Source organism: Psammomys obesus, unplaced genomic scaffold (genome assembly GCF_907164565.1).
Source record: "Psammomys obesus unplaced genomic scaffold, mPsaObe1.curated_primary_1811, whole genome shotgun sequence".
NCBI lineage: Eukaryota > Metazoa > Chordata > Mammalia > Rodentia > Muridae > Psammomys > Psammomys obesus.
In genome coordinates, this window is record NW_026594377.1 from 963,737 (window position 1) to 989,375 (window position 25,639).

The window sequence follows — 25,639 nt, forward strand, 5'->3', positions numbered from 1 at the left end:
GAATAATCCCATCAGCCTGATGCTCAGAGTGATCCCTGTTTTACCAGCCACAAGTCTGAAGCCCTTGGATGATGCTGCAGGCTCTGCCTGTCCCTTTGAGCCCTGTCTGCGAGCCCCTTTCAGTGACTGGTTGCTCGTGTTTATCTCTGGAGCTGGTGGAGGAGGGGAACCCCACCACACTCCACCCCATTTCCAAGGCATTTCTCCCAAGTCGTGACTGATTGGATCCGGAAACGCTTAGCTGGAAGGGACTGCCCCTAGGTAGCTGCCGGAGAGGAGTATCTCCAGGCCCTGGCGGGGGTGGAGGCCGGCGGGGGTGGGGGATGGGGGAGTGTTGAACATCTGGGGCGCTGTTTGTTGCCGTCAGACCCGGCCCTCTCCATGACCTGCCCAAGCTCCTTGCCGCTGTTCAACAGTACGGAAATACTTCTCAGACTTGGGGAAGGCTAATGTTTCAACTGCTTAAAGCTTCAATGCAAAAAGGTAGGGGCCTGGGTCGGGGAAGAAAGATTTTTCTGGAAATGTTTTAGTTCCCCTGAGTCACATTCACACGTGTGCAGCATAGAGGGATGATGGTGCTTTGTTGTGGAAAATCAATAAAGGTCTTATTTCCTGTGAGGCTGTCACCCTCAGTGGTCTCTCCCTTCATTGAGGCCAGTGCCAGAATGTTCCTCCTGGTCATGTCACCTTCAGCTTTTCCTGTGAAACTGTAGTCTTTGGGACTTTCCATTCGATTTCAAGCAAGGTCATGGGGTACAGCTCAGTAGAATGCTTCCTTAATATTTTCAAGGCCTTGGGTTTCACCCCAGCCTTAAATATATATATTAATATGTATTATTAATATATATTATTATATATTAATATGTGCATGGTGTATATACTTATATATATGGTTGTGTCTGTATGAGTTGTGTGCATAGTTCTTTTGTGTATGAGTGTGGTATATGTGAGATATTTGTACAAAAACAGAGGTCAGGGGATGATGTCTAGTGTTGCTCCAACAACCATGCCTGGCTTTTTACATGGGTGCTAGGGATTTGAATTTGATTCTTTACACTTGCCTGCAGCAAGAGTTCCTACCTGAGAAACCATCTGCTCAGCCCCTCTGTACACATTCTTTTATATACATATATATAGCATTTGTACATACAACTAAATTTTGATTTTATAAGTGATATGTGTAGTTTAAAAAAATCAGTATATGCTAGCTTTTGGAAGGCAGAGGCAGATGGATCTTTGTGAGTTTGGGCCAGCCTGGTCTCAATAGTGAGTTTTAGTAACAGCCAAGGCTGTTACTAAAATGGTTCACATAGTGAAACCATTTTCAAAAAATCAGTATTGTCAGGCATGCTGTGCACGCCTGTATCCTAGTACCAGAGAGACTGAGGCTAGAAGGTCTTGAGCTCAAGGTCAGCCTGTGATACAAAGCAAGAGTCTATTAAAACAAAACAACAATAAGTTAATCATAACCACCTGAGTATAGTGGTGAGAGCCTGTAATTCCAGTATGAGGGAAGTTGAGAAAATATTGAGGCCAGCTTGGACTACATAGTAAGACCTTGTTTAAAAAAAAACAAAACAACCAAAAAACCTCAGAAGTACCTGTTTGGTGCTTATAACTACCATCAGCATTTATGAGGTAGAGACGGGAATATTAGGAGTTCAAGGTCATCTTTAGCTACATAACAAGTTCAAGGTCTGTTTGGATTACTTGAGACCCTGTGTCAAGAAAAAACAAAACAAAACAAAAAAAAACAGATATCAAAAAAGCAAGATGATAGCTGACTGTGGGATCTGCCCAGGCTCCTGTTGCACAGGGCCCAGATGAGTCGCAGGTGCCTCACTGGTGGCTCTTTAAGCTGTTACCTCTGAGGGTCCAGTGGGAATGAGCATGGGTGGGTCAGGTCCCAGCTGTGCAGCCCCGCAGAGTAGCCCCTTTCTTCATGTTTAGGTGCAGTTGCCAGGGCCAGGCCAAGGGGCCTAACTGGCCATTGTTCTGTCAGGGAGAAAGTGGAAGGCCTGCTTCCTCCAGTAGCCATCTGGGACAGGATCAAGGGCTCAGGCCTGGCCCTGTGCAGGTTAGCAGCAGTACTGGAGAACCTTTGATCTGTCCCCTTCAATGCCCTGGCTCAGGAAGCAGGCCTCATAATACAATGTCAGTGCTCTCTCAGTCCCTCTCTGCAAAGTGCCAAGAGAAATCTTGGAGAGGAGACAAAGTGTGACCTGTCGTCCTGGAGTGGGGGTGCTGAGATTGATTTCCCTCTTAACACAGAAGATGGGACCTCAATTCTAAACAGCACACCAACATGGGTCTTGATATTTTAGGATAAGGTACCCAAGAAAAACAATAGCAAGGCTGGGAAGATAGCTGACGGAAGTGCTTATTGTGCAAGCATGAAGATCTGAGTTCAACCCATAGAGCCTATGGAAGAGAAGAGTCTGGAACCCCAGGTTGGGGAGGTGGAGACCAGTGAATCCCTGGGGCTTGCTGGCCTGACAGCCTAGGTTGACATGTCAAACTCGAAACCAGTGAGGTTCAAGAAATAATACTAGATGAGTGTTTTTTTTCAATCTTCCCAATGCTGTGACCCTTTAATACAGTTCCTCATGTTATAGTGACCCTCAACCATAAATTGTTCCATTGCTTCTTCATAACTGTGATTTTGCTACTGTTGTGAATTATAGTGTAAATATCTGACATTCAGGATATCTGATATGGGACCCCCAAAGGGGTAGTCCCAAAGGGGGTCCACGATCCCCTTTGGCTGAGAACTGCTGGATAGCTGAGCTGTTAAGAGTACCCAGGTTCAATTTTCAACATCTGAATGGTAGCTTACAACCATCTGTAATTCCAGTTCTATGGAGATCTAAAGCTGCTTTCTGGCCTCATTAGGTACTACCTACAAGTGATACATAAACATACATGCATGCAATGCAAACCCATATGCAACAAAATAATTTTTAAAACTAAAACTAACTAGCAAGATGTCTTAGCAGGTAGGGATGCTGGCTGCCAAGCCTGAAGACCTGAGTTCAGTCCTGCAGGCATCCTGCAAGTTGTCCTCTGATCCTACACACACTGTGGCATGCACACACACAGTAAATAAATGAGGTGGAGACCGAGGGAGGCACCTGATAAGGACACACATATGTAAAATGAATGCGTGTATGCACACAGGCACACATGTATCTGTACATACCCCACACAAACATGTATGCATACTTGTGCACATACCCATGCACACATAAGAAGAACTATTCACCTGTTTGTTGTTTTGGTGCTGGAAAGAAGGTCAGGGATTGATAACAACTAGGCAAGTGTTTTACCAGGAAGCTATGCTCCCAGATTCATTTGTTGTTTATTTGTGAGACAGGATACATATCCCTGGCTGCCTTGAAACTCACTCTATAGAAGTGACCAGGCTGGTCTAGAATTCAGAGATACAGCTGCCACTGCCTCCTGAGTGCTGAGATTAAAGGCGTGCGCCACCACTGCCTAGCTATTTAATATTTATTTCTTTGAAAGCTAGTGAAGTGACTTAGTGGGTGAAGGCGTCTGCAGCCATCCTGATGACCTAAGTTCCATCCTCTGGATCCATATGGTGTCTTAAATTGTCCTCTGACCTCCACATGCTCCCTCCCTAAATAAATGGCATTAAAAAAAAAAATGCATTTGCAGAGGTTGGAACGCTGGCCTAGGATTAAGAGACCTGGCAGCTCTAGCAGAGGACCCGAGCTTGCTTCCAGCACCTTCAAGGAAGATCACATCTGCCTGTGACTCCTTTCCAGATTGTGTGCTGTCCTCTGGCCTCCATAGGCACCTGTTCACATGCTCCTACATAAATTAAAAAATAAAGATGAAAATAAATAATAAAAAGGGAGATTATTTTAAAAATGTATCTCTGGCCAGATGTGGTACGTAGTGCATGCCTGTTTTCCCAGAACTTGGTAGAGGCAGGAGGAATTAGACATTCAGAGCAGTTTCAGTTGCAAGGTAGTCTGAGGCCAGCCTGAGCCGTATGAGACCCTGTCTCGGGCTGGCTCAAAAAATAAAAGGGCTTGGTGTGGTTGTGCATGACTTTATCCCCAGCTCCTAGGAAGCAGGGAGTCAGATGTCTATGAGGTCAGCCTGGTCTGTATAGAGAGTTCCAGGCCAGCCATGGCGATGTAGTGAGGCTCTGTCTAAAAATTAAGTAGATATAAGCTAGAGCTACATTTTTGGAAGACCAGGGTTAGCCCGTCAGCACTCACGCTTGGCTGCCTCCAGTCCCCGGTGAAAGCCAGCACCCTCTTCTGCCTCCTGCCTACACGTGTGTGCACAGACGTACCTTCAGGCCAGCACTCATATGCATAAAATAAAAAGAAAGACATCGTCTTCAAAGTTAATAAATGAATGTATTAATTTTAAAAGTTCATTTTGTACTCAGGCATGGTGGCCCAAACCTGTAATCCCAGCACTCAAGGGACTGAAGCAGGAAGATGACTGGATTCAACACCAGTCTGGGCCATAAATTGGACTTGGTGGGGTTTTGTTTTTTGTTTTTCTTTTTGCTTTTGTTTTTTTTTTCTTTATTATTATTGGGGGGGGGGTGGACAGGTCACAAGGGTGCAAGGGTGGGAGGGTAGACCTGGGAGGAATGGGAAGCGAGTGTGATTAGGGTACATTGTATGAAATTCCCAAATAATTAGCAAAAATATTATGTTGGGGAAAGGAAAAAATAATCATTTCGCTTTTGGCTTGGGGCATGGCACAGATGTAGGGTACCTGCCCAACCCTGTGAAGCCATGGTTCCATTCTTATCGTCACACAAAAACATGCATTTTATTTACTCATTTTTTTTTTATCATTTCTGCATGTGAGTGCACGTGCATAGGTCATGGTGTGTGTCTGGAAGTTGGAGGACACCTTGGGCGTCCTCCTCAGCTTCCACCTCAGCTTGAAACTGAGCCCCTTGCTCTCAGCGCCGTAGGATAGGCTACCTGGCCCTTGATTTCCAGGACTCTCATGTCTGCACTTCCCATCTCACCACTGGGATTACAGATGCACACCTACCACTCCTCCTGGCTTCACGGGGCTCCTCAGTGTTGAAGCTCAGGTTCTCAGGCTTGTGTGGCACATGTCCTCCACCGAGCCATCTCCCCAGCACCAGAAATGCATTTGTGTCTGTTGAGAGGTGGTGGTGGTGTATGCACGCACCTGTGCATGGTATGTGGAGCATTATGCTAGATGTCTTCTCCCATCATGTTACACCCTATTCCCTTGAGACAGGGTCTCTCACTGAACCTGACATTTTGAATTTTGACTAGGTTTGCTAGGAGCCAACATTGGAATTATGTACATACAGTGTCATGCCTGAATGTTCTTGTGGGTGCTTAGGATTTGAACTCAAATCCTCTTTGAAAAGTTTCAGATTACATGCATTTATTTATCTGTGGGAGGATGGGGTACATGTGACTTGGAGCAGGTATTGATGGAGATCAGAAGACTTGTAGGAGTTGGTTCTTTCTTTCTACCATGTAGACTATGGAGATGGAACTTGGCGGATCAGAATTGGCAGCAACCCCCTCTCTTACCTTTGAGCCCTCTATACACCTAGAACTTAAGTCACCTTTCTTTTACAAGCGCAGGTACCCACCGAGCCATCTCTCTGGACTCAGAAATTGAGTCAAAAGGTTTTTCTGTTTGTTTGTTATTTTATGTCAATTTTTTTTTTTGCCTGCATATGTTTATGCACATGTGTGTCCAGTGCTAGCAGAGGCCAGAAGAGGGAGTCAGATCCTCTGGAACTGGAGTTACAAATGATTGTGAGCTGCTATGTGGGTGCCAGAAATGGAACCTGTGTCCTCTAAAAGAGCAGCCAGTGCTTTTAGCTGCTGAGCCAGCTCTCCAGCCCCAGAAATGCATTTTTAATTTTAAGTGTTAAATGCCTGAAAAGTAATATTCTGTTGTGGTGGTGGTACATTTCTGTAATTCCAGAATGCTGTGGCAGGAGGATAGAGTATTCCAGTCCAGCCTGGGCTACAGAGTAAGATCCTGTCTCTCTCTCTCTCTCTCCTCTCTCTCTCTCTCCTCTCTCTCTCTCTCTCTCTCTCTCTCTCTCTCTCTCTGTGTGTGTGTGTATGTGTGTGTGTGTGTGTGTGTGTGTGTGTGTGTGTGTGTGTGTGTGTTTAAATAAGGAAGAAAGAAAGAAAATAAAAAAGCAGGTATGGTAGTACATGCCTCAAACTCATAGAGGAGGATCTCTATGAGTTTGAGGCCAGCCTCCTCTCTTGAGTAAGTGTCAGGACAACCGGGGATACAGAGAAGTCTTGTTTGTTTGTTTGTTTGTTTGTTTGTTTGTTTGAGACAGGGTTTCTCTTGGCTGTCCTGGACTCCCTTGGAATACCAGGCTGGCCTCAAACACACAGAGATACACCTGCCTCTGCCTCTACACAGAGAATATTCTTTCGAAAAAAGGAAAAAAAAAATCTTGTTTCATAAATAAACAAGTAGATAGATAATAGATAAAATAAAAAGGAAAGAAAAGTATTGTGTGGTGTGAAAAGAAAGTAAGTATATATGAAAAAAGTACCAAGTAACAGAGTGGAGAAGTAGTCTGTTGTCCCCTGTTGACCCCCCTGGGTCATTATGCTATTTTTAAATGTGCCTGTTGGACATCTGTTTTCTCACTGAGGCACCTTTGCTGTGACCATCTTGCAGTGTGCTCATATCCCAGGGGCTTTTAATCTGTGGAGAGGAGCAGAGGGGACATACGCACAACGTTTACTACATTCTGTCTTGCTTTTTCATTATTGGTGATTCAGCTTTCTCTGTGAGCTGAGCACCATGCCACAGGCCAGCACTTGGGAGACTGACTTACAAATGAGACTTTATCTAAGTTTATGTGCATAGAGAAAAAATTGAAATGCTGTGGATCAGGATCACCAGCAGACAAACACAAGAGGCCCAATGTGGATCTAGGGATGTCCAGAACCTCATACCTGGCATCCTCATGAGAAGAGATGACACAGAGACACCTATGAGGGAGAGGGATAGTAGGATCTGAAGAAGCTCCTGGAATGATGGAGCTATAAGCCAAAACCCTCCAGGTTTTAGTTGGCAGCTACTATGCCTGGGACAGATTATTCCCTGAACTTCCAGAGGGACCTGGTTCTGCCAGCACCTCCACCAGGCTTCCCAGCCAAACAGAGAACTCTCTGCAGTCTCACATCACCTGAGGCATGGTAGTGATGGCAGCTATCGAGAGTGAGTACAGGAGGTGTGTGGACAAAGCCACCAGGTACTGCCTATAGCAGAAAGTGTGCTAGCTGCTTCTCCCACAAGCCATCCTGCTGACAGAAACACTGGGCTCAGCCAGGCAAGGGGGTATAAATGCCTATGACTCCAGCAGTAGGGAGGAACAGGCAAGAGGAGGCCACAGATTCAAGGTCAGCTTGGACCACATGGCGAGATCCTGTCTAAAACCTATCAAAGACAGCTGGGCATGAGATTCCAGCACTCAGCATCTCCACATTGGGATTTAATGTCATCCTCTACTATGTACCTGGCGGGAGGCCAGCCTGGACTGCTTGAGATCCTGTCTCAAAACAGACAAGCACACAAAAAGAGTGAATCCAGTCAGAGAAAGGCTACTCATGTCATGCTGGGGAGTTCCAGAGTCCTGTGCTGGTTCCTAAATCTTTAAGCCCTTCATCTCTGTCTCTCTTTCTCCTTTCCTTCCCTTTTCACAGTCTCCCTTCCTTCCTTCCTTCTTTTCTTTCTGACAAGGATTCTACCATGTACATCAAGCTAGCTTTGAATTTGTGATACTCCTGCCTCAGCCTTCCCAGTGCTGGAAACAGGTATGTGCTGCCATGCCTGCCTTCTCCCATAGATATCTTCCATCTCTGGTTCTGGGGGTGGGATCCAGGGCACTGTGCATGTTAGGCAAGCGCTCTCCCATAGAATTCTGAGCTATACCCCCGCTGTTTTTTATGTTTTATTTTGATAAAGGGTCTCACACCGTAGCCCAGGCCTGGATCTCTATTCTTTTGTGTATGGATGGTTGTGTGCCTCCCACATGCCTGGTGCCACCAGAGGTCAGAATATGGCATCAGATCTCCTGGAACAGAAGTTACAGATGGTTGTTAGGTGCCATGTGGGTGCTGGTAGCCAAACCCCTGTCTACAAGGACAACTAGTGCTTTTTTGTTTGTTTTTTGTTTTTGTTTTTTCGAGACAGGGTGTAGCCTTGTCTAGTCTGGATACACTTTGTAGACCAGGCTGGCCTTGAACTCACAAAGCTCCACCTGCCTCTGCTTCCCCGAGTGCTGGGAGTAAAGATGTGTACCACCATGCCCAGCCAACTAGTGCTCTTAATCTTGGAGCTGTGCCTCCAGCCCCTGGACTTGTGCTCAGTCCTCTTGCTGTAGCTATCTGAGTAGCTGTGGATGTCTGGCCTGACCTCACTAGGTCCTAAGACTACAAGTCATCTGACAGTGTAAGTGCTATGTACTCAGCTAAAACATGGTATTGTTTAGGGACATAGGACAAGAGAAATGGCACCAATGACCACTCATGGCTTGTTCGGGTGTGTTTCTTTTTGTAGAGTGGGTGGGTGCAGCAAACTTGCTGATCTCAGCAGCAAGTCTAGGCTGGTATTAGGAATCCTGCCCAGAGGGTCCCTGGATCCTGTAGTTGCTGGCCTGAGAAATGCCGAGCAGTGCAGTGCAGGGGTGGACCACAGAGGCCCTGGCCCTCAGCCACTGCATCCTCCTCTGAGGTGTGTTGTCCCCTCATCACCCCCTGGGGAAAACAGTCCTGGTGCCAGCTCCCAGCATGCTGGGAGGACGATCTGCTGCCTCCCAGGCCTTTCTTCAGAGCAGATGGCACTGAAACATATCGGGGAACAGCTAAAAGTAGCCTCTTAGCACTCAGGATGTGGAAGCAGGAGGATCAGGAGTTCAAGGCCACCCTCTGTTATCTAGTTGATTTTAGGGCTGTATATAAGACTCTTTCTCAAATATAGAAGTCAGGTGTGGTGACACTCCCTTAGTCGCACTGATGAGGAAGCAGTGGCAGGAAGATCGCTGAGTTCAAGGCCAGCCAAGGCTACATAGTATGTAGCTACCCGTCTCACAAACAAACAGAAAGATGATAGGGGAGCAGTGGGCTGGGGAGGTTTATGCTCATTTGGTCCCTTGGCTATAAAGGGTCTTCCTTGTTGAAGTGGGCATACTTACCAGCACACACCCCTTCCCCAGGAAGAGTGACAGAGTGGAAAACAGGTATAGTGAGTTCACATGTGGCCTCTGTCTTGTCAGCAGCTTGATCTGCTCCCACCTTGGGAAGGGTCAGCGGGAAGAGCTGCACTGGGTTGCCATGGAGACATGCACAAGGGCAGGAACAGGGCTGGAAAGGCTTAAGCACCATGCAGGTGTTGCACATCTGGGCCTTTGCTAGGCCTTCCAGGAACCCCCAGTCTAAGTGGGAATCAAGTAGAAGGGATAGGGGAGCCACTTCTTAAATATTCAGCACCAGAAACAGTGTGGATGGAATTTTCAGGATAGGCTTCAGAGGATGTGGAAGATTTTCCTAGTAGAGCAGAGCTTAAAAATATGGAGTTCAGAATGTCCAGGTAACTCACCTGCCTGCTAAGTAGATAGTTGTTAAGTGAGCAGGTGCATAGCACACGTACCCCATGTGGCGAGGCCTAGGCTTTTGGGGATGAGGAACAATAGTGAAAGGGGACTCAGCATAGGGGCTTGAGTGCCTTGGTCTACTGTGACAGGGGTGGGATGAGGGCAAGAGCACAGGGCAGTGACTTTTTATACAATTATTTATTTATGTCACCCCACTGGGGAGGGTATGTTGCTACAACATGTGTGTGGTGGTCAGAGGCCAATTGGCAGGAGTCAGTTCTCTCGGCTCACCAAGTATGTTCCAGAGACTGACCTCTGATCATCAGGCTTCAAGGAAAGTCTCAGGCTGGCCTTTCTTTTTCTTTTTTTCTTTTCAGTACTAGAGATGGAACCCAGACACAAGCAATGTGAGACAAGCAATCTCCCCCAAGCTATATGTATCCCCACTTGTCTAAGTACTTTTTCGTCTTTGAGACAGAGTCTTGCTAATTTGTTCAGGCTGGCCTGGAGCTTGCCATGTATCCCACCAGACTGTCCTGGAATTTATACCTTAGATCTCAAGTGCTGGGTTGGCAGGTGTGCTGTGGCCACCGTTGTCTGGGTGACTGTGAGGCATGCATAGAGTTCCCAGCCAGGGTACAATCATAGTCTCCAAAGCACAGAATGAGGAGCTCCTGTCTGTCTTTGAGGTTGCAGGCAGTCAGGGTTAGCAGGCAACAGCCACCATGCCAGATGTCCCAAACTGATCTAGAAAGAAAGCAGCCCTTATCATTTGCGGACAGATGGTGATTGGCTTCAGTGGCTGTCAGCATAGGACCCACGGCATGCTTGGAGATCCTGTCGCTGAGAAGGTGCCCCTCTACATACAGGACGGGGTGGCTGCAGCTCTCAGGCAGTGACACAGGTGTTGGGCTTCCCTGGGTAGCCAGGCTCTGACAGTCAGGTATGCTGAGGATGGAACCCAAGGCCTCCCACAGATTAAGCATGTGCTCTTTATCTGACCTGTGAGTTGTTACTACATCACTCCTCACTCACTTGCTCATTTAAGCAACGGATGGATGGCCAGAGTAAAACAGTGGGAAAGAGCAAGATTGCCCATAGCTATTGTGCTTGCTGCACCTGTGGGTCCTGGGTTCCATCCCTAGCACTGAAAAGAAGTTAATATGAGCCAGGTGTGGTGGTGTATGCCTGTGATCCCTGCACACAGGAGGTAGAGGCAGAAGGCTTAGGAGTTTATAGCTGTGTTTAGCTACACAGCATGTTTTTGGCCAGCCTCAAGGGATTGCACAAGACCCTGTCTGAAAGAGAAGAAAATTGAGTAGGGGAGAACTGTGCATACACCTCAGTGATTCAGCAGTTTCTCAGCACCCAGGAAGCTGTTCAACCCCTAGTACTGATAAAACTGACTTTGAGCCAGGCATGGTATAGCACATCTATGAATCTAGCATTTAGGAAGCTGAGGCAGGAGGATCAGGAGTTTAAGGACATCCAAAGCTACGTGAGACCCTGTCTCAAAAACAAAAACATCACAGGGTGGTGGTGGTACAAGCCTTTAATCCCAGCACTTGGGAAGCAAAGTCAGGTAGATCTCCAAGCTTGAGGCCAACCTGGTCTCCAAAGTGAGTTACAGGCCAGTCAGGACTGCACAGAGAAACTGTCTCAAACAAACAAACAAACAACAAACAGGATAGAAGACATATCTATTCCTATAAACATATCTGGGTCATTTAGGCCAATGTTTTCTCTACTCCATAGTTGGCACTTCATCTGGCCTCACCTCCACCCCCAGAGCAAAGTGATCCCAGAGAGCAGAGCACAGAGGGCAAAATGGCCACTTGACCCAGAGACTCTGACCTTACCTTAACCAGGAGGTCCAAGCCTGAGCACCCAGAGAAACCCTATGCTGTGTCCTCCCAGGCTCACTGCAAGAGCACGGCTAATCTGTCCAGCACTGGGAGAAGGGCAGGGCTACTAGATACAGCCAGTGTCCCCATGGGCATCAGGTCTTCAGCAACAGAGGCCAAGGAGAGGAGAGCGGAGATAACACAGATCCAGGAAGACAGGATGGGGGTGGTTGGACACAGTGTGTGACTGCTAACTGCTTATCACTGGGGAAGAATACAAAGGAATAATCAGTAGATCCCCAACAGAGCCTGGCTGTAGTGCCAAGCTAACAACACTGCCATCTGCTGTTACATGTGAGCTTGGTTTTAGTTAAGTCATCAAACCCTCAGCCCGGGTCCCTGCTGTTTACCTAGACCCTGAGTGTGCCCTCCTTAAATGCTGGAATACAGCGTAGAGTGCAAATAAATAACAAAGAGCCGGCCCGCTGTATTGTTTACGAAACCGCAAGCATGCCTAATGCCAATGTTCTTTGTATTTGGCCTGGTGCCTGCTCAGCAAGCTGCCTACACCCTCAGCTCTTGCAGACAGTTCCCATGTTTGCTTTTCAAGTTACCATGGGTCACTGTCCACTTGACCTAACTGCTGCTGGGGAGCAGAGCCCCACACATGGCCACACTCATTCTACCAGACTCCTTACATCCCAGTGTGGGTGCAGGGACTACACCATGTCCTGACCTGGCATCTCTAGCTAACCCCGCCCAGCTTTGCCTGAGGACAGGAGCTTCAGACACCAGATGGCTCATCTACTGCTCCTCCTTGCCTGCAAGGTCTTGTGTCTCACTGAGGCCAGAGTGATTATTATTACCTGAGAAAGTCTTGCTATATAGAGCCCAAGCCTTGAATTTGACTCTCCCGCAACAGCCTCCCAGTTCTGGGCGACAGGCTGTTTGGCAGTGCAGGAGATGGAGGCCAGCACACTGCATAGACCAGGAAATCACCTTCCCACTAAGCACCATTTTCTGTCCCACAATTTTAAAAATCACACAAGCTTAGTTTCTAATTCTCTCTCAGACTTGTTTCCCTCAGGCTGTTTCCAGGCCTGTGAAAGTCAACAAGCTGAGGTGGGGATAGGGATCTCGCCAAGGATAGGGATCCTGGCTGCAGTCCCTCAGGTGTGGTTCCCCTTTCCTCTACCAGGTGACCTGTGTCATTAGCCAACAGCAGGGGCCGGTTAACGTGATCCAGACACTGACTTCTGTCCCCATCCCTGGACATGAGCTGTTCTTCCCAAGTGCTGGAGCCAGCATCCAGGGTGCTGAGCTGCTCAAGACACTGCCTGTGACAGGGTTATGTTCTATCTGTTTGGGAATTGAAGTCCATCTCCCCACCGTCCATGGCTGCTCCTCTGGGATAAGTGAAGGCTTAATTAAGAACACATGGTTTTCTAGGACAAGATTTGGCTCCCTAGGTAGGAGATCTGCAGCTTTGGAGTCCTGTGCTAGGCTTGACTGAGCTTGGAAAAATAAGGGAAATGCCTCAGTCATGGGTAAGTGAGCAACCATGGACCCCTGTAACCACCTGGAGTCACTGTCACTGTTACCCTCCTCCAGAAGGAGGAAGCCAGAAGCCTCCTCACATACAAAACAGTTTTTGTTTTTGTTTGTTTTGTAGATTTTAGGGTGCTGACAGTCAGGTGGGGAGTAGGGGGCAGCCATCCATGGCCTAGGATGTTACCCCACTTCACACCCTTGTCCTTCACTAGAGAATTCTAGACAGATGCTCCTCCCCCTGAACAATATCCCCAGCCCCTTGCTGGGGGATTCCTGGCACAGCTCCACCCCTGAGCCATGACTGCAGCCCCTCTCCTGGGGATTTTAGATGCATTCTCAGTTTTATCCCCAGCTCCCTGTCTGTAGAACAGGTGAGATAAGAATGGGTCTGGCATTTGCCAGACAGTAGCTGCTCTTGTGCCCTGTCTGTGATATATGTCTTGATCCCCAACCTCACACTCAACACAGAGGCCATGGGAAACATTTCGCCAAAGGCCTCAGAAACCGGGTTTGAGGAGAGGGGTTGGTGAGTGTAAATGTGAGCCTTGCCAAGAAGGTCTCCAAGGAAACCAGCTAGCACAAAGCCCTCCAGAAGGTACCTCCCTTAACCCTCTGCTTGTGCTCTATCTGCTCATACTGCCCCAAAGGCAAGTGGAGCCAGGTTACTAGGCCAGTTACCACACAGTCACAGACATCTGAAACTCAGCCCATGACACTTGGCACGGGCCAGGAGGTGGTAGTCTTCATTTAGCATAGTTTTTTGTTTGTTTGTTTGTTTTTTGGCCTTTATTTTACCCATTCATTTTTCTTTTATTGTTTTTCTTTTATTTATTTTTTCCTGTTTTTGTTTGTTTGTGTTTTTCAGTATAGGGTTTCGGGAGGGGCATGGGAGAAGAAGGAGGGAGGGTGGGATTGGGAGGGGATGGGGGGAAGGGGCTACAGCTGGGATACAAAGTGAATAATATGTAATTAATAAAAATAAATTAAAATAAAAAAATGATAGGGTTTCTTTGTGTAGACTGTCCTGGACAGCCTGGCCTCAAACTCACAGTGATCTGCCTGCCTCTGCCTCCCTGAGTGCTGGGATTACAGGTGTTCCACTGCGCCTGGGTCACTTTCATTTTATCTATTTATTCAATTGAGGCAGGTCCCCACTCTATTGCCCTGGCTGTACTTGAACCCATGATAAACCCCCATGTCCGAGTCTCCTGAGTGACAGGTGTATGCCTTGCTGCACCTGCTTTTATGTGGTGCTGGCATCAGAAACTATGGCTCCCTGACTGCTAAGCCAGAACTTTACAGCTGAGATGTAGCCCAAACCCTCATTTTAGTCTTTTTACATCACTGGTTTTTTACGGTAATTTTGTTTTTATGTTGATGTATATGGGTGTTTTGCCTGCATAGGCACCACATGTGTACAGTGTCTACTGAAACCAGAAATGGGTGTCCAGTCCCCTAGAAATGGAGTTACAGATGTTCGTGAACTGACATGTGACTGCTGGGAAATCAAACCTGGATCCTCTGCAAGAGTGGCCAGCAAGCAGTCTTAACCTCTGAGCCATCTCTTCAGCCTCTTGGTAATTATTATTTTTAAGGGGCTGCAGGTGGAGCCTAGCTGTAGCTCCAAATCCTCTTGGGACCCCATCTCATCCTCAGTCCACACCATGGCATAAGCCCACTTTGCATAGTGGTTGATGGTTCTCAAGTATGGCTTTCTGTACACAGCAGGGCCCCTTGGGAGGTTTATTGCAGCTTAGAGCTCAGGTCCCAGGCTATCACTGAAGGAAGTTAGGGCAGGAACCTGAAGGCAGGAGCTGATGCAAAGGCTGTGAAGGAATGCTGCTTAGTGGCTTGCTCCCTATGGCCTGCTCAGCCTGCTTTCTTTCTAACTATCTATCTATCTATCTATCTGTCTGTCTGTCTGTCTGTCTGTCTTTTTTTGGTTTGCTCAAGACAGGTTGTCACTATGTAGCTCTGGCTGTCCTGGAACTCACTATGTAGACCAGACTGCCCTCAGATTCAGAGATCTGCCTTCCTCTACCTCCTGAGTGCTGGGATTCAGGGTATGCACCATTATGCTCAACCTGCTTTCTTATAGCACCCAGGGCCAGGGATGTGTATTCTGTTTCTCCTGGACTCAGGCTCAGGCCCATATTGAAGGCAGAGTTGGGAGCATATGGCTTAACAGCCAGTGCTGTTGCTGTCCTTAATGTTGCAGATCTGCCCTAGAGCTACTCATCATCACATTGTACTGTATTGATTTGTTACATTATTTCATTTACTTGTACTGTTTTGGTTTTTTTTCTAGACAGGGTTTCTCTGTGTAGCCTTGGCTGTTCTGGACTTGCCCTGTAGACCAGGCTGGCCTCAAACTCACAGCAATTCACCTGCCTCTGCCTCCCATAGTGCTAGGATTACAGGCAGGCGCCACCATGCCCAGCTATTTGTACTTTTCAATTGTTGGTCCTGAAATGGTGCTCCAGACACAAATGGGAGCATTTGCCAGGCACACACAAGCTCTCCTCCTGAGCCACACTCCCATCCTGTTTGATTGGATATTTTTCCACAATGAAGATTAAGCTTTGAGCCCCAAGTATGCTAGGCTAGTCATGAGCAATCTAGGCCCTATCTCCACACTGATGGTTCTAGGCGAGTGCTCTCTCCTGAGCCACCCAAATCCCTCTTTTACTTTTCACTGTCCCCAGGCTGACCTTAAGCTCACTGGCCTTGGGCTCAGGTCCTCCTGCCTCAGCCTCCTACACTCGTAGGTCATAGGCACCACCAAGTCTGGTGATTGGATTGTGCAAAACTGAGACCTCAGAGAACACTGGAGCACAGTGTTATCTCTACTGTTCTTCTCCCTGCTCCCCTGGGATCCAATGGCCTGAGAAGATGAGGCCTGAGCACAGGTGGTTGCTCAGGGAGAATGCAGGGAACAAGGCTTCACGTGACTTCTCTCTGCAGAGAACAAGCAGCTGGCATAGGAGGAAAAGAATCATGTCTCCATGAATGGGGCCCTTGGGTTTAGACCACCCCAGACTGGTAGTGGGGCTGGTGCTAGATGGCTCTGAGCATATGGGTCCCCTGACCTCCATTCCCTGCCATGCCATGCTGGTGATAGTCAGAAGGGTGTCCTGATCTTCTCCTCCCTGCTGTGTGGCCTCAGACAGAACTTTTACCCTTTCTGATCAGCTAGCACTAGTTCAGAAAAACAGACTTCTGTGATGGTCATATGCAAGTAACAGAAAAGAACGTTTGCTTTGATGAAGCCATCAACCCAGGGTATAGTGGCCTCAGAATCTGACTAAGGTCAAGGACATCTTTTCCCTCTTGGGGATGGAGAGCCAAGAGGTAAAGTAAGGTAAGGTAAAGGCCATCAGAGCCAGCCTAGATGAGCCTGGGAAGTCAGCAGCCACCCTCAGCTGGACCGTTGCCATCTGGCTGAGTCCAGCTCATCTCACCAGACCTTCTTTTTCCTCAGGACTGAGCCTCCCACTGTCCAGCACGCCTGGGATGGGTAATGGTGTGCAGGAAGGCTCTGTGCACCTGCGCGAGGATGCCGAAGCTGTCCTATCTGGGGCCGTCTCCTCAAAGGCAAGTAGTGCCATCTCTCTGAGGGACAGTTCTCAACCTTCTTAATGCTATGACCCTTTAATACAGCTCCCCATATTGTGGTGACCCACAACCATAAACTTATCTCATTGCTACTGTGTAGCGGTAATTTTAGTACTGTTAAGAATTATAATGTAAGTATCTGATATGTGACACCCCCACCCCATGAAAGGATCATCTGATGCTCCTCCCAAGGGTCCAGGACCCCCATGTTTAGAACCACTGCTGTAGGATGATTTCTGGGATCCCCACTGGGCCAGAAGAACATATTACAGTCCCTGCCATCCTTACTCCCTCTGCATAGCAGGTACCCATTTATGTCACTGCAAGCAAGGATCATGATGCATCACAGGAAGATGTCTGCTGCCTGAGGTATCAACCTCAGGCTGGTGCACAGATCCAGCCAGGCCCAGCATTTGGTATGATGCCAACTCCCTACCCATAGTTAGGGGAGGCACTTGGAGAGCTGATGAATGCAGAGCAGTGATGGCAGGCTCATCCCTGAGGCTCTTGCTGCAGTTGAAGGAGACTGTCCCTCAGAAAGTGAGAGTTGGGCTGGGTATGCTAGAATACATCTGTCCTCTGCACTCAGGAGTCTGAAGCTTGAGGATTGTGAGTTCCAAGCCAGCCTGTGCTGTAAACAAGACCCATCTCAAAGCCTTAGCAACAGCAGAACAGTCAGCTTGGCCCACCCTTGTTCTCTGTGGACATCTGCCACTAATGGCTGCCCTCCTGCTGGACCCAAAACAGGCTGATGGAGCCTACAGGCCTCCCTAGGGCCTGGCAGGTGCTACACCAACAGTCTCAAAGTCCATGGGGTCAGTGGCTGAGCTGGCAGCACCCTGTGATCCTCTTAACCTTTCCCTGAGTTACAGGAGGCACCTGGGACTGCCACGGGGACAAGAGGATGCACTCACCAGGGCCAGCTGGAGGTCACAAATGGGGCACTTAGGCATAGTTCTTTAGAGGCCTGACGGAAGTTAAAAGATTTGTACACAGCCATCTGCATTCCAGAGATCCTTCAGGACTCACCAAAGGCACCACTACCAGTGAACTCTCTCAATCACCGCTCACCACTACCCCTTTCTATTGGAACCCAACCTTGCTAGCCACTAAACTCTCAACATCACCCCCTACTGGTCATTGGATCCCCAACATTGCGGAATGGCCATTACTTGTCTGCCTTTATGGTAGCTCCATATAGGAGACAATCACCAGCTCAGCACATCGTACACACTTACGATCTCAGCCCCAAAATCTCAGCTGGGCAGTGCTGGTGCATGCCTTTACTCCCAGCACTTGGGAGGCAGAGACACGCAGATCTTTGTGAGTTCAGGCCAGCCTGGTCTAAATAATGAATTCTAGAACAACAAGGGCTACACAGAGAAACCCTGTTCCGCCCCCCCCCCCCAAAAAAAATATGGTTGTAGGGGCTGCAGAAATGACTCAGTGGTTAAGAGCACTGACTGCTTTTTTGGAGGGTTCAACTCACAGCACCCACATGGCAGCTCACAATTATCTATAACTCCTGTTCCAGGGGACCTGACTCCCTCACATAGACCTACATGCAGACAAAACACCAGTGAACATAAAATAAAATAAATATTTTGAAAAAATTGGCCAGGCGGTTGTGGTGCATGCCTTTAATCCCAGCACTTGGATAGCAGAGGATGGATCTCTGTGAGTTCAAGAGCAGCCTGGTCCACAAAGCAATTCCAGGACAGCTAAGGCTACACACAGAAACCTGTCTCAAAAAATCAAAAAACAAATTTTAAAAATTGGCTCTAAAGTGCCACACTGCAGTTATATGAACAAGGGGTGGGAATGGGGAGGTGGAGCTTGCACATGGGGATCATGCAAACCAGGAAGTAGGAAGAACAGCTCAGGACAACTTGCAGGGGTAATTGTCACCCTCACTCCCAGGGGCTAACTGCACGAGTCCAATCAAGTTTTCTGACAACACTGAGGCTGAATGAGGACCATGAAAGAGGTGAGCCAGAGATGGTAGTGCACACTTGTTGTCTCCTCTTTGTTGGCTGAGGCAGGAGGATTGCAAGATTGAGGAAAGTCTGGACCACGTCTCAGAGTGGGGAGAAATGATGGTTACGTGGCTCAGGAGGCAGAAGCAGGAGGATGTCTGTGAGATGGAGCCAAAAAAAGTGTCAAGTATGAGGACCTGGGTTCAGACCCCCAAGACTTACATGGAACCGTGAGTGCACACGTCTGTGAGCCCATGCTAGGGCAGGGACACATAGAGACAGGAGGATCCCAGAACTTGTTGACTGTCCAGTAAGCCCCAGATCCACTGAGAAACAAAAAATAGTGATAGAGGAGAACAACTGACACTGACCTCTGGCCTCCACACACACAGGTTCCATGCACATGGGTGCATGAGAGAACACAAACATTAAAGGTTCTTGGTGCTTCTCTGGGTTTTGGCCCTCTGGTAAGCCGCTCCTCGCCTCTATGTGGCCTTGATCTTGTGTTCTGTTGCAGAGAGACCACAGGCAAGTGCTCAGCTCCCTGCTGTCTGGAGCCCTGGCCGGTGCACTTGCCAAAACAGCAGTAGCCCCCCTGGACCGGACCAAGATCATCTTCCAAGGTGACAGCCATGCCCCTGCCCTTGTACAGTGTGAAGGCTGCCAGGCACCGCCTCCTTTCTCCCACTGCCCCAAAACACTGTCTTATCCTGAGCCCGGGCTGGCTTCAGATTCACTTTGTACAGCAGGTTGGCTTTGAATCTGCAACAGTCCTCCTGCCTTAGCCTCCTAAGTGCTGTGATCACTTGTGTTTGCTAGCACACCCAGCCCCTATGTTCTTTGGAGTCACTGCTTTAGGGTCACCTTTGTGTGCCTTGAGTCTGCCACACCCACAAAGACTTTGTTTTCAAACCCAGAGACCTGGATGAGGGTATGGATGTAACTTTGGGGGACACATCCCAGAGCCCATGTTCCTCTCTGGGTGCTAAACTGCGTCAGGGCCAGCCAGGCCTGAGCAAGGCTGAGCCTCCTGCTGATGGTCAAATGGTGGCAGCCTCCATCAGCTGTTGGGAAAGGGGGCTGTCCACCACTGCTACCCCTCAGTGTGCTTTAAAGTAGGGGTGCTCATACTTACTATGTCCCCTGGCTGGTCAGTAGATGGATGGGATGGCAAGCCATCTGTTGTGAGGGATCATAGTCCCTATCACCTGCTGTCTGAGCATGGGTGTGGTACTCGGCCCTAGGTGTCGGTTTTCTGCTAAAGGATGAAGATGTGCTCAGGCTTTACAAAGGGGCTGGGACGGGGTGTCCGCTGGCCACACCAGAGGTTCTCCTCACCCCAGCACATTCTGTCCACCACCCCCACGAAGCCCCAAGTGCAGGCCCCAGCCCTGAGTGTGGGGGTTGCAGACCCAGAAACCTGGTAGTCACACCTCATGATCTTCTGTGCTTTTGTCTGTTTCAGTGTCTTCAAAAAGATTTTCTGCCAAGGTGAGCTGCTACAGGAACTGGGTGGATGGGGTGGTCTGGGAGAACAGGTTTCCAAGAAGACCTTCATGCATAGGTCTCCTGAGGACATTTGAAGCTACTGTCCTGCCACTGTAACACACCTCTGGGGTAGGACCTCAAAGCCTATCTTTCTGTGCGCCTTACCTCTAAACAACCCCTTCCACTAGACTGCTTTTGAAAGCCACCCTGTCAGACCAACAACTATGCAGGGTGTGCCCAGCTCCCAGCCAGCCTTGCAACATCCATTTCTGTCAATCATAGCAGCATTTGAGGGGGACTGAGAACCGGGTGCTGGAAGCTCCTCGTGATCACAGCTTAGGCTGCTACAGGCCAGCAAGCCCAGAGCGGGGTGCTACCACCACCGTCTGCATTTGAGGTGCTCCCTGCATGGTGTGCTCAGGGCCTGTGGTGGCAAAGAGGTGCTGATTCCCTGTCTTCCCCAGGAGGCCTTCCGGCTCCTCTACTTCACCTACCTCAACGAAGGCTTTCTCAGTCTATGGCGCGGGAACTCGGCCACCATGGTGCGAGTGATTCCTTATGCTGCCATCCAGTTCAGCGCACACGAGGAATACAAGCGCATCCTGGGCCGCTACTATGGTTTCCGTGGAGAGTAAGGCCTGCTGGGCCCCTGCCCGCCTGGCCCCACCCCTCCTCACTGAGGCCCACTCATTAACCCCAACACACACACACACACACACACTTTAAGGCTTCTGTTGCATTGCCCTCTTCACCCATGCTCTGCCCCTCACTAACCCCTCCTCCAGGAGGGACCGCATCCTTCACCCTACCCTCCATTCCTTCCTCTATGTCACTGCCCTGTGCCATCTTCTCAACTCTCATTAGCTTATTCCTCTCCCCAGAGCTGAGTCCCAAGTGTGTAGGGCACGATGTAGCCCAGCCTTGGAGTAGACATGTCACTCATGCAGATGGGGAGGGAGAGGAGATTGCATTTGTTGCTGGTCTAAGTGACCCCATAAGCTCAGTCACTTTGGACCCTCCTGGGTCTCATGTTCCTCTGTGTCTCCCCAGGCTGAGGGGTGGGCATGTGCTGCTCCTACCCAGGTCTCAATTTATTCTGCCTGTCCACAGAGCACTGCCCCCATGGCCCCGCCTTCTGGCTGGCGCGTTGGCAGGAACCACCGCTGCTTCCCTCACATACCCTCTGGACCTGGTCAGAGCAAGGATGGCTGTGACACCCAAAGAGATGTGAGTCCTGCCATGGGGCCCATGCTGCTATATGTGGGGGTACACGCTGAGGACCCTCCTATGTGTGAGATCTGCAGGGTTCCAGAAAGCATCATTTGTTCTAAAAACACCTAAGGGTAGCTTGGCTGTGGTGGCCTACACCTTTAATGAAAGGCAAAGGCAGATGGATCTCTATGAGTTTGAGGTCTTCCTGGTGTACTTAGCAGCTCAGGACACCTGCCTGGCACATGTACAAGGCCCTGGTGCCAGCCCAGTGACTGCAGTGTGGGAGGCAGGGCAGGTATAGTCTCCATGGAGTCCCCTCACTCTGTCCTAGATGGAAGGAGTGATGGTATGCAGACACTGAGTCCTGTTACATGGTCCTGGCAGGTACAGCAACATCTTTCACGTCTTCATTCGCATCTCAAGAGAAGAAGGGCTGAAGACCCTGTACTTTGGGTTCACACCCACTGTTCTGGGTGTCATTCCCTATGCGGGACTCAGCTTCTTTACTTACGAGTCACTGAAGAGCCTGCACAGAGGTAAGGAGAGATGAGAGGAGAGATGGAACTTCAGGGAGCTGTCTCTGTGGACCCCACATCATTCAGAGCCACATGAGGTCAGGAGGGGACTCAGTGCTCAATTCAAAATACCCTATGTCCAGTGGAACCCAGAAGCTTAGATTATAACTTTTAATGTGTTCATTAGTTTTTATTCAGTGATTTAGAAAGGGTCTCACTATGTATCTCAGGATGGCCTCAAGTTTGCCTTGTAGCAGACTTTAAATTGTGCTTTCTTCAAGCCTGGTACAGTGGCACATGTCTGTAATCTCAGCACTCTGCAGGCAGAGGCAGGTGGATTGCTGTGAGTTGGAGGCCAGCCTGGTCTACAAAGTGAGTCCAGGACAGCCAAGGCTACACAGAGAAACCCTGTCTTGAAAAACAAACAAACAAACAAACAAACATCTGCCTCCTTCCTCCAACTTTCCCAGGCCTGCCCCCTTACAGTCATAATATGCTAGGGAGAAAACCCAGAGCCTCTTGCACTCTTGCAGACAGGCAGCAGCCCCTACCCCCAACCTCAGTACTTTGTTAACTAATAAATACCTGGGGAAGTTTAAGCTTCTCACTGGGTCTGTGGGCACCACTCCTGAAATAGCTGCAGAATCCAGGAGTGGTGGGTGCACCTGTGATCTAACTGTTCCAGAGAATGAGGCAGGAGGATTGCTGCAGGCTCAAGGCCAGCCTGTGCTACATAACAAGACCCTGTATCAAAAGCTCAGTTGTTTGGAAAGATAGCGGCCTATCTATGGGGACAGTTTCTTGGGCCCTCACAGACCCCAGTGCATGGTGCCTGCGTCCCCTCTGTGCAGTGGTGCAGTCAGTGCTTGCGTGGAATCTGCACCATCTCCCACAGTTCACCCTCCAGCAAGGCAGGCTGCCTGGATGCGGAGACGCTGTGCACACCGCCTTTAGCTGGCAACAGTGACACCGGCACAAATGCAGGATGTTGAACCTTTTCAGTCTAGCTGGGTGTGGTGCCTGCTGTTCCACTCAGGAGGCTGAGGCAGGAGGATGGGCACAAGGTGGAGGCCAGCCTGGGCTATCCAGTGAGACTCTGTCATAGAACACCAACTGACCAGCCAACTGATAGAACCTGTCCTTTAGAGGTTCTGCAGCCTGTGCTGTGCCTGCAGCAGGTGGTTAGTGACCCCTGGCCGCCGTGACCTGAGAACGCACAGTAGCACACTTCTCTGTTCTTTCCCTGTGCTTCGGGCTGTGCTAGGCACTGGCTCTCAACAGAGCAGTAAATGCTACCCCCCCCCCCCCCGTAGCCCCTGCAGGACACAGGATGGAGACCACACCCACACAGCTGCCCCTGCAGCTGCAGTCCTCATTAGCTTACCGAAGTCAGGCCCGTCCTCCTGGTAGGAGAAAGCCGTATAGCCTGTATTCTAAGAGTTCAGGTATCCATGGAGAAGCTTGGAATTTGCCCCCACAGATGATGGGGCACTGAGAACCGCTGGACGGGGACCTATACCCCCATAGATGAGGGGAAACTACTACACATGTAGCCTGGATGACCTTGTAAGTCTCACTGTTGCAAAACATGTCTTATGTTAGGCTTGAGTGTGAATCAGAGCATTGTCCTGGCATGCCTGAGCCCCTGGGTCCCTTTCCCAGCACGAAACTTGAGAGAGGGTAGCCAGGCACTGGGGCTTAGGTTCTGCAAGCATGACACTCATGTGACCTCTGCCTTGCAGAGTACAGTGGCCGCCCGCAGCCCTACCCCTTTGAGCGCATGGTCTTCGGGGCCTGTGCTGGCCTTATCGGGCAGTCAGCCTCCTACCCTCTGGATGTGGTGCGTCGGCGTATGCAGACGGCAGGTGTCACAGGCCACCAGCACGGCTCCATCCTGAGCACGCTGCGCTCCATCGTACGTGAAGAGGGTGCGGTGCGGGGCCTCTACAAGGGCCTGAGCATGAACTGGCTGAAGGGCCCGATTGCTGTGGGAATCAGCTTCACCACTTTTGACCTCATGCAGATCCTGCTGCGCCAGCTGCAGAGCTAGACCCACACAACAGTAGACGGTGAGCTGGCGGATTGAGGGCAATGCAGCCATGTGCTGGTGGTGCCTTGAGGACGGGACCTGGCTTGGGGCTGCAGGACCCCCATAGCAAGGTGCTGGCCCTCAGGGTGTGACAGTGATGATGGATATTGGCTGTGCCCCTCCCTTCAGTTCCTTGCTAGTGGCTGGTGAGTCTCCTAGGGCCATTACCCAAAGGCCCCTAAGGGGTCAACTGCACTTCCTGGCCCTGTGTCCTCTGACCTGCTGCTGATTCTAGTGCCCATTGGCACACTGGGCTCAGAGCCCATCCCTTGTTGCTATGACCATGCCTGGCCTGCAGATGTGATGGCCTTTTTTTCAAAGCCACACTCTGGAGGGTCACAGCTTGCTCAGTGGTGGCCGTACCTGTGTCCCTCAGTCCTCCACCATGCCTGCCCATCCTCTCCAGGTGACAGATGGCTGCTCTTGCTCACATAGCTTTTTCCCTAGAGTACTGTGCCCATCTCATTCCTGAGGGCTGCACCAGACCTTTGCCAGCTACTCGGCTTGTAACCTTTCCAAGAGGCCCTGCGGCCACCAGGCAAGGGGTCAGGTACAGACCCCGCTGGAGATATTCATGTGGAAGTCTCTCACCTGGGAGTGTACCCCAAAGCACACCACCCAGGCCTCTTGCAGGCCCAAAGGCTCTCATATGCATAGCACTCATGGAGGTAGGGCTCAAGCTCTTGAAACTGCCCAACCCAGAACTCTGGGCCTCCTGTGGGTTCCTGGTCCCCACTGAGACAGTCATTCAGCTAGGCCAAGTAAGGCCTAAGATGGGTAGCCTTTCCTATGTGAATGAGTACAGAGGTATCTGTGGCCTGGAAAGTAAAGAAAGGCCAGGGCACCTGGGGACCAACCATCAGCCAGCTGACCCCAAGGACAACTCCCTGTGGTCTCCTAGGTGTCATGGGAATCTAAGGTCTCTCCTGATGTCTGGGGTTCTTGATTTAGAGCCTTTGAGACAGTTCTACCTAGTCAGAAGCCCTGGCTAGCCTGCTCCTCAGTTATCTGGGCTAGCCTCTAACTTGCAGCAATCCTCCTGCCTCTAGTTTCTAGTGTTCATTTGTCCTGCCCCGGATCTTCACACACAAAACCGCTGCCCTGTGCAATTGGTTCTGGCTCAGCTGAGCTAGGTTTGCATAGCTGGACGGCAGCATCTCACATGTAGGACCTGAGCAGTATGGCTTGACCCCAGCTGTCTTCAGCCCTCCTTGCAGTCCTTGCTCTTTCAGTGTTTCTTACCTTGTGCCTGTGATTCTTGGCCACATCCCCGACTACTTTGCAGATGGCTGACAGGCATCCCAGCAGCCTGTGGTAGCTGAGAGAGACTGTCCTCTTCTGAGTGTTCTGCCTGGCCCCCATACTGGGATGGAGGCTATGCACCCCACACCAGGAGGCTCCTGGGCCACCCCAGCAGGTAGCGCCATGTGGATGGTTGGGCCAAGCCCGACATGGGGCAGCCGGCTGGGCAGGAGAGTTGAAGGTGTCATGGGTTCCTGATCTTCTTGTTTCCCCATATGCCTCCCAAGTAGGTTCTGGCCTGGGGGGCTCTTGGCCTCTGTGGCTGCCCTCTTCCATGGTCAGTGTCTAGTACGGAATTCTATTTTGATGCCATGAAGACACTTTGTTTATATATAATGTTTATATATTTTAAAGATTTGTGCCAAGAGAGTATATTTAATAAAAATTTAAATAACTTCTGCTTTTCACTTCTTCAAATTTGGACCCTC

General features: G+C 49.7%; 1 protein-coding gene across 1 annotated transcript; it reads left to right on the forward strand.

Annotated features, from left to right (window-relative positions):
* Positions 1–427: 427 nt before the first annotated feature.
* On the forward strand, positions 428–25,606 carry Slc25a42 (solute carrier family 25 member 42). The gene is made up of 8 exons (XM_055618678.1): positions 428–483; positions 16,496–16,608; positions 19,123–19,228; positions 20,071–20,096; positions 20,558–20,724; positions 21,204–21,320; positions 21,690–21,841; positions 23,563–25,606. Exons 1-8 carry the CDS (start codon positions 450–452, stop codon positions 23,868–23,870), a joined length of 1,023 nt encoding a protein of 340 aa, XP_055474653.1. The 5' UTR covers positions 428–449; the 3' UTR covers positions 23,871–25,606.
* The last annotated feature ends 33 nt before the right edge of the window (positions 25,607–25,639 follow it).

Coding starts and splice junctions, on each gene's coding strand:
- Slc25a42 (XM_055618678.1), top strand. CDS start 450: ATGTTTCAACTGCTTAAAGCTTCAATGCAAAAAG. Junction 21,321..21,689: donor GCTGTGACACCCAAAGAGAT/GTGAGTCCTGCC, acceptor TGGTCCTGGCAG/GTACAGCAACATCTTTCACG. Junction 21,842..23,562: donor ACTGAAGAGCCTGCACAGAG/GTAAGGAGAGAT, acceptor TCTGCCTTGCAG/AGTACAGTGGCCGCCCGCAG.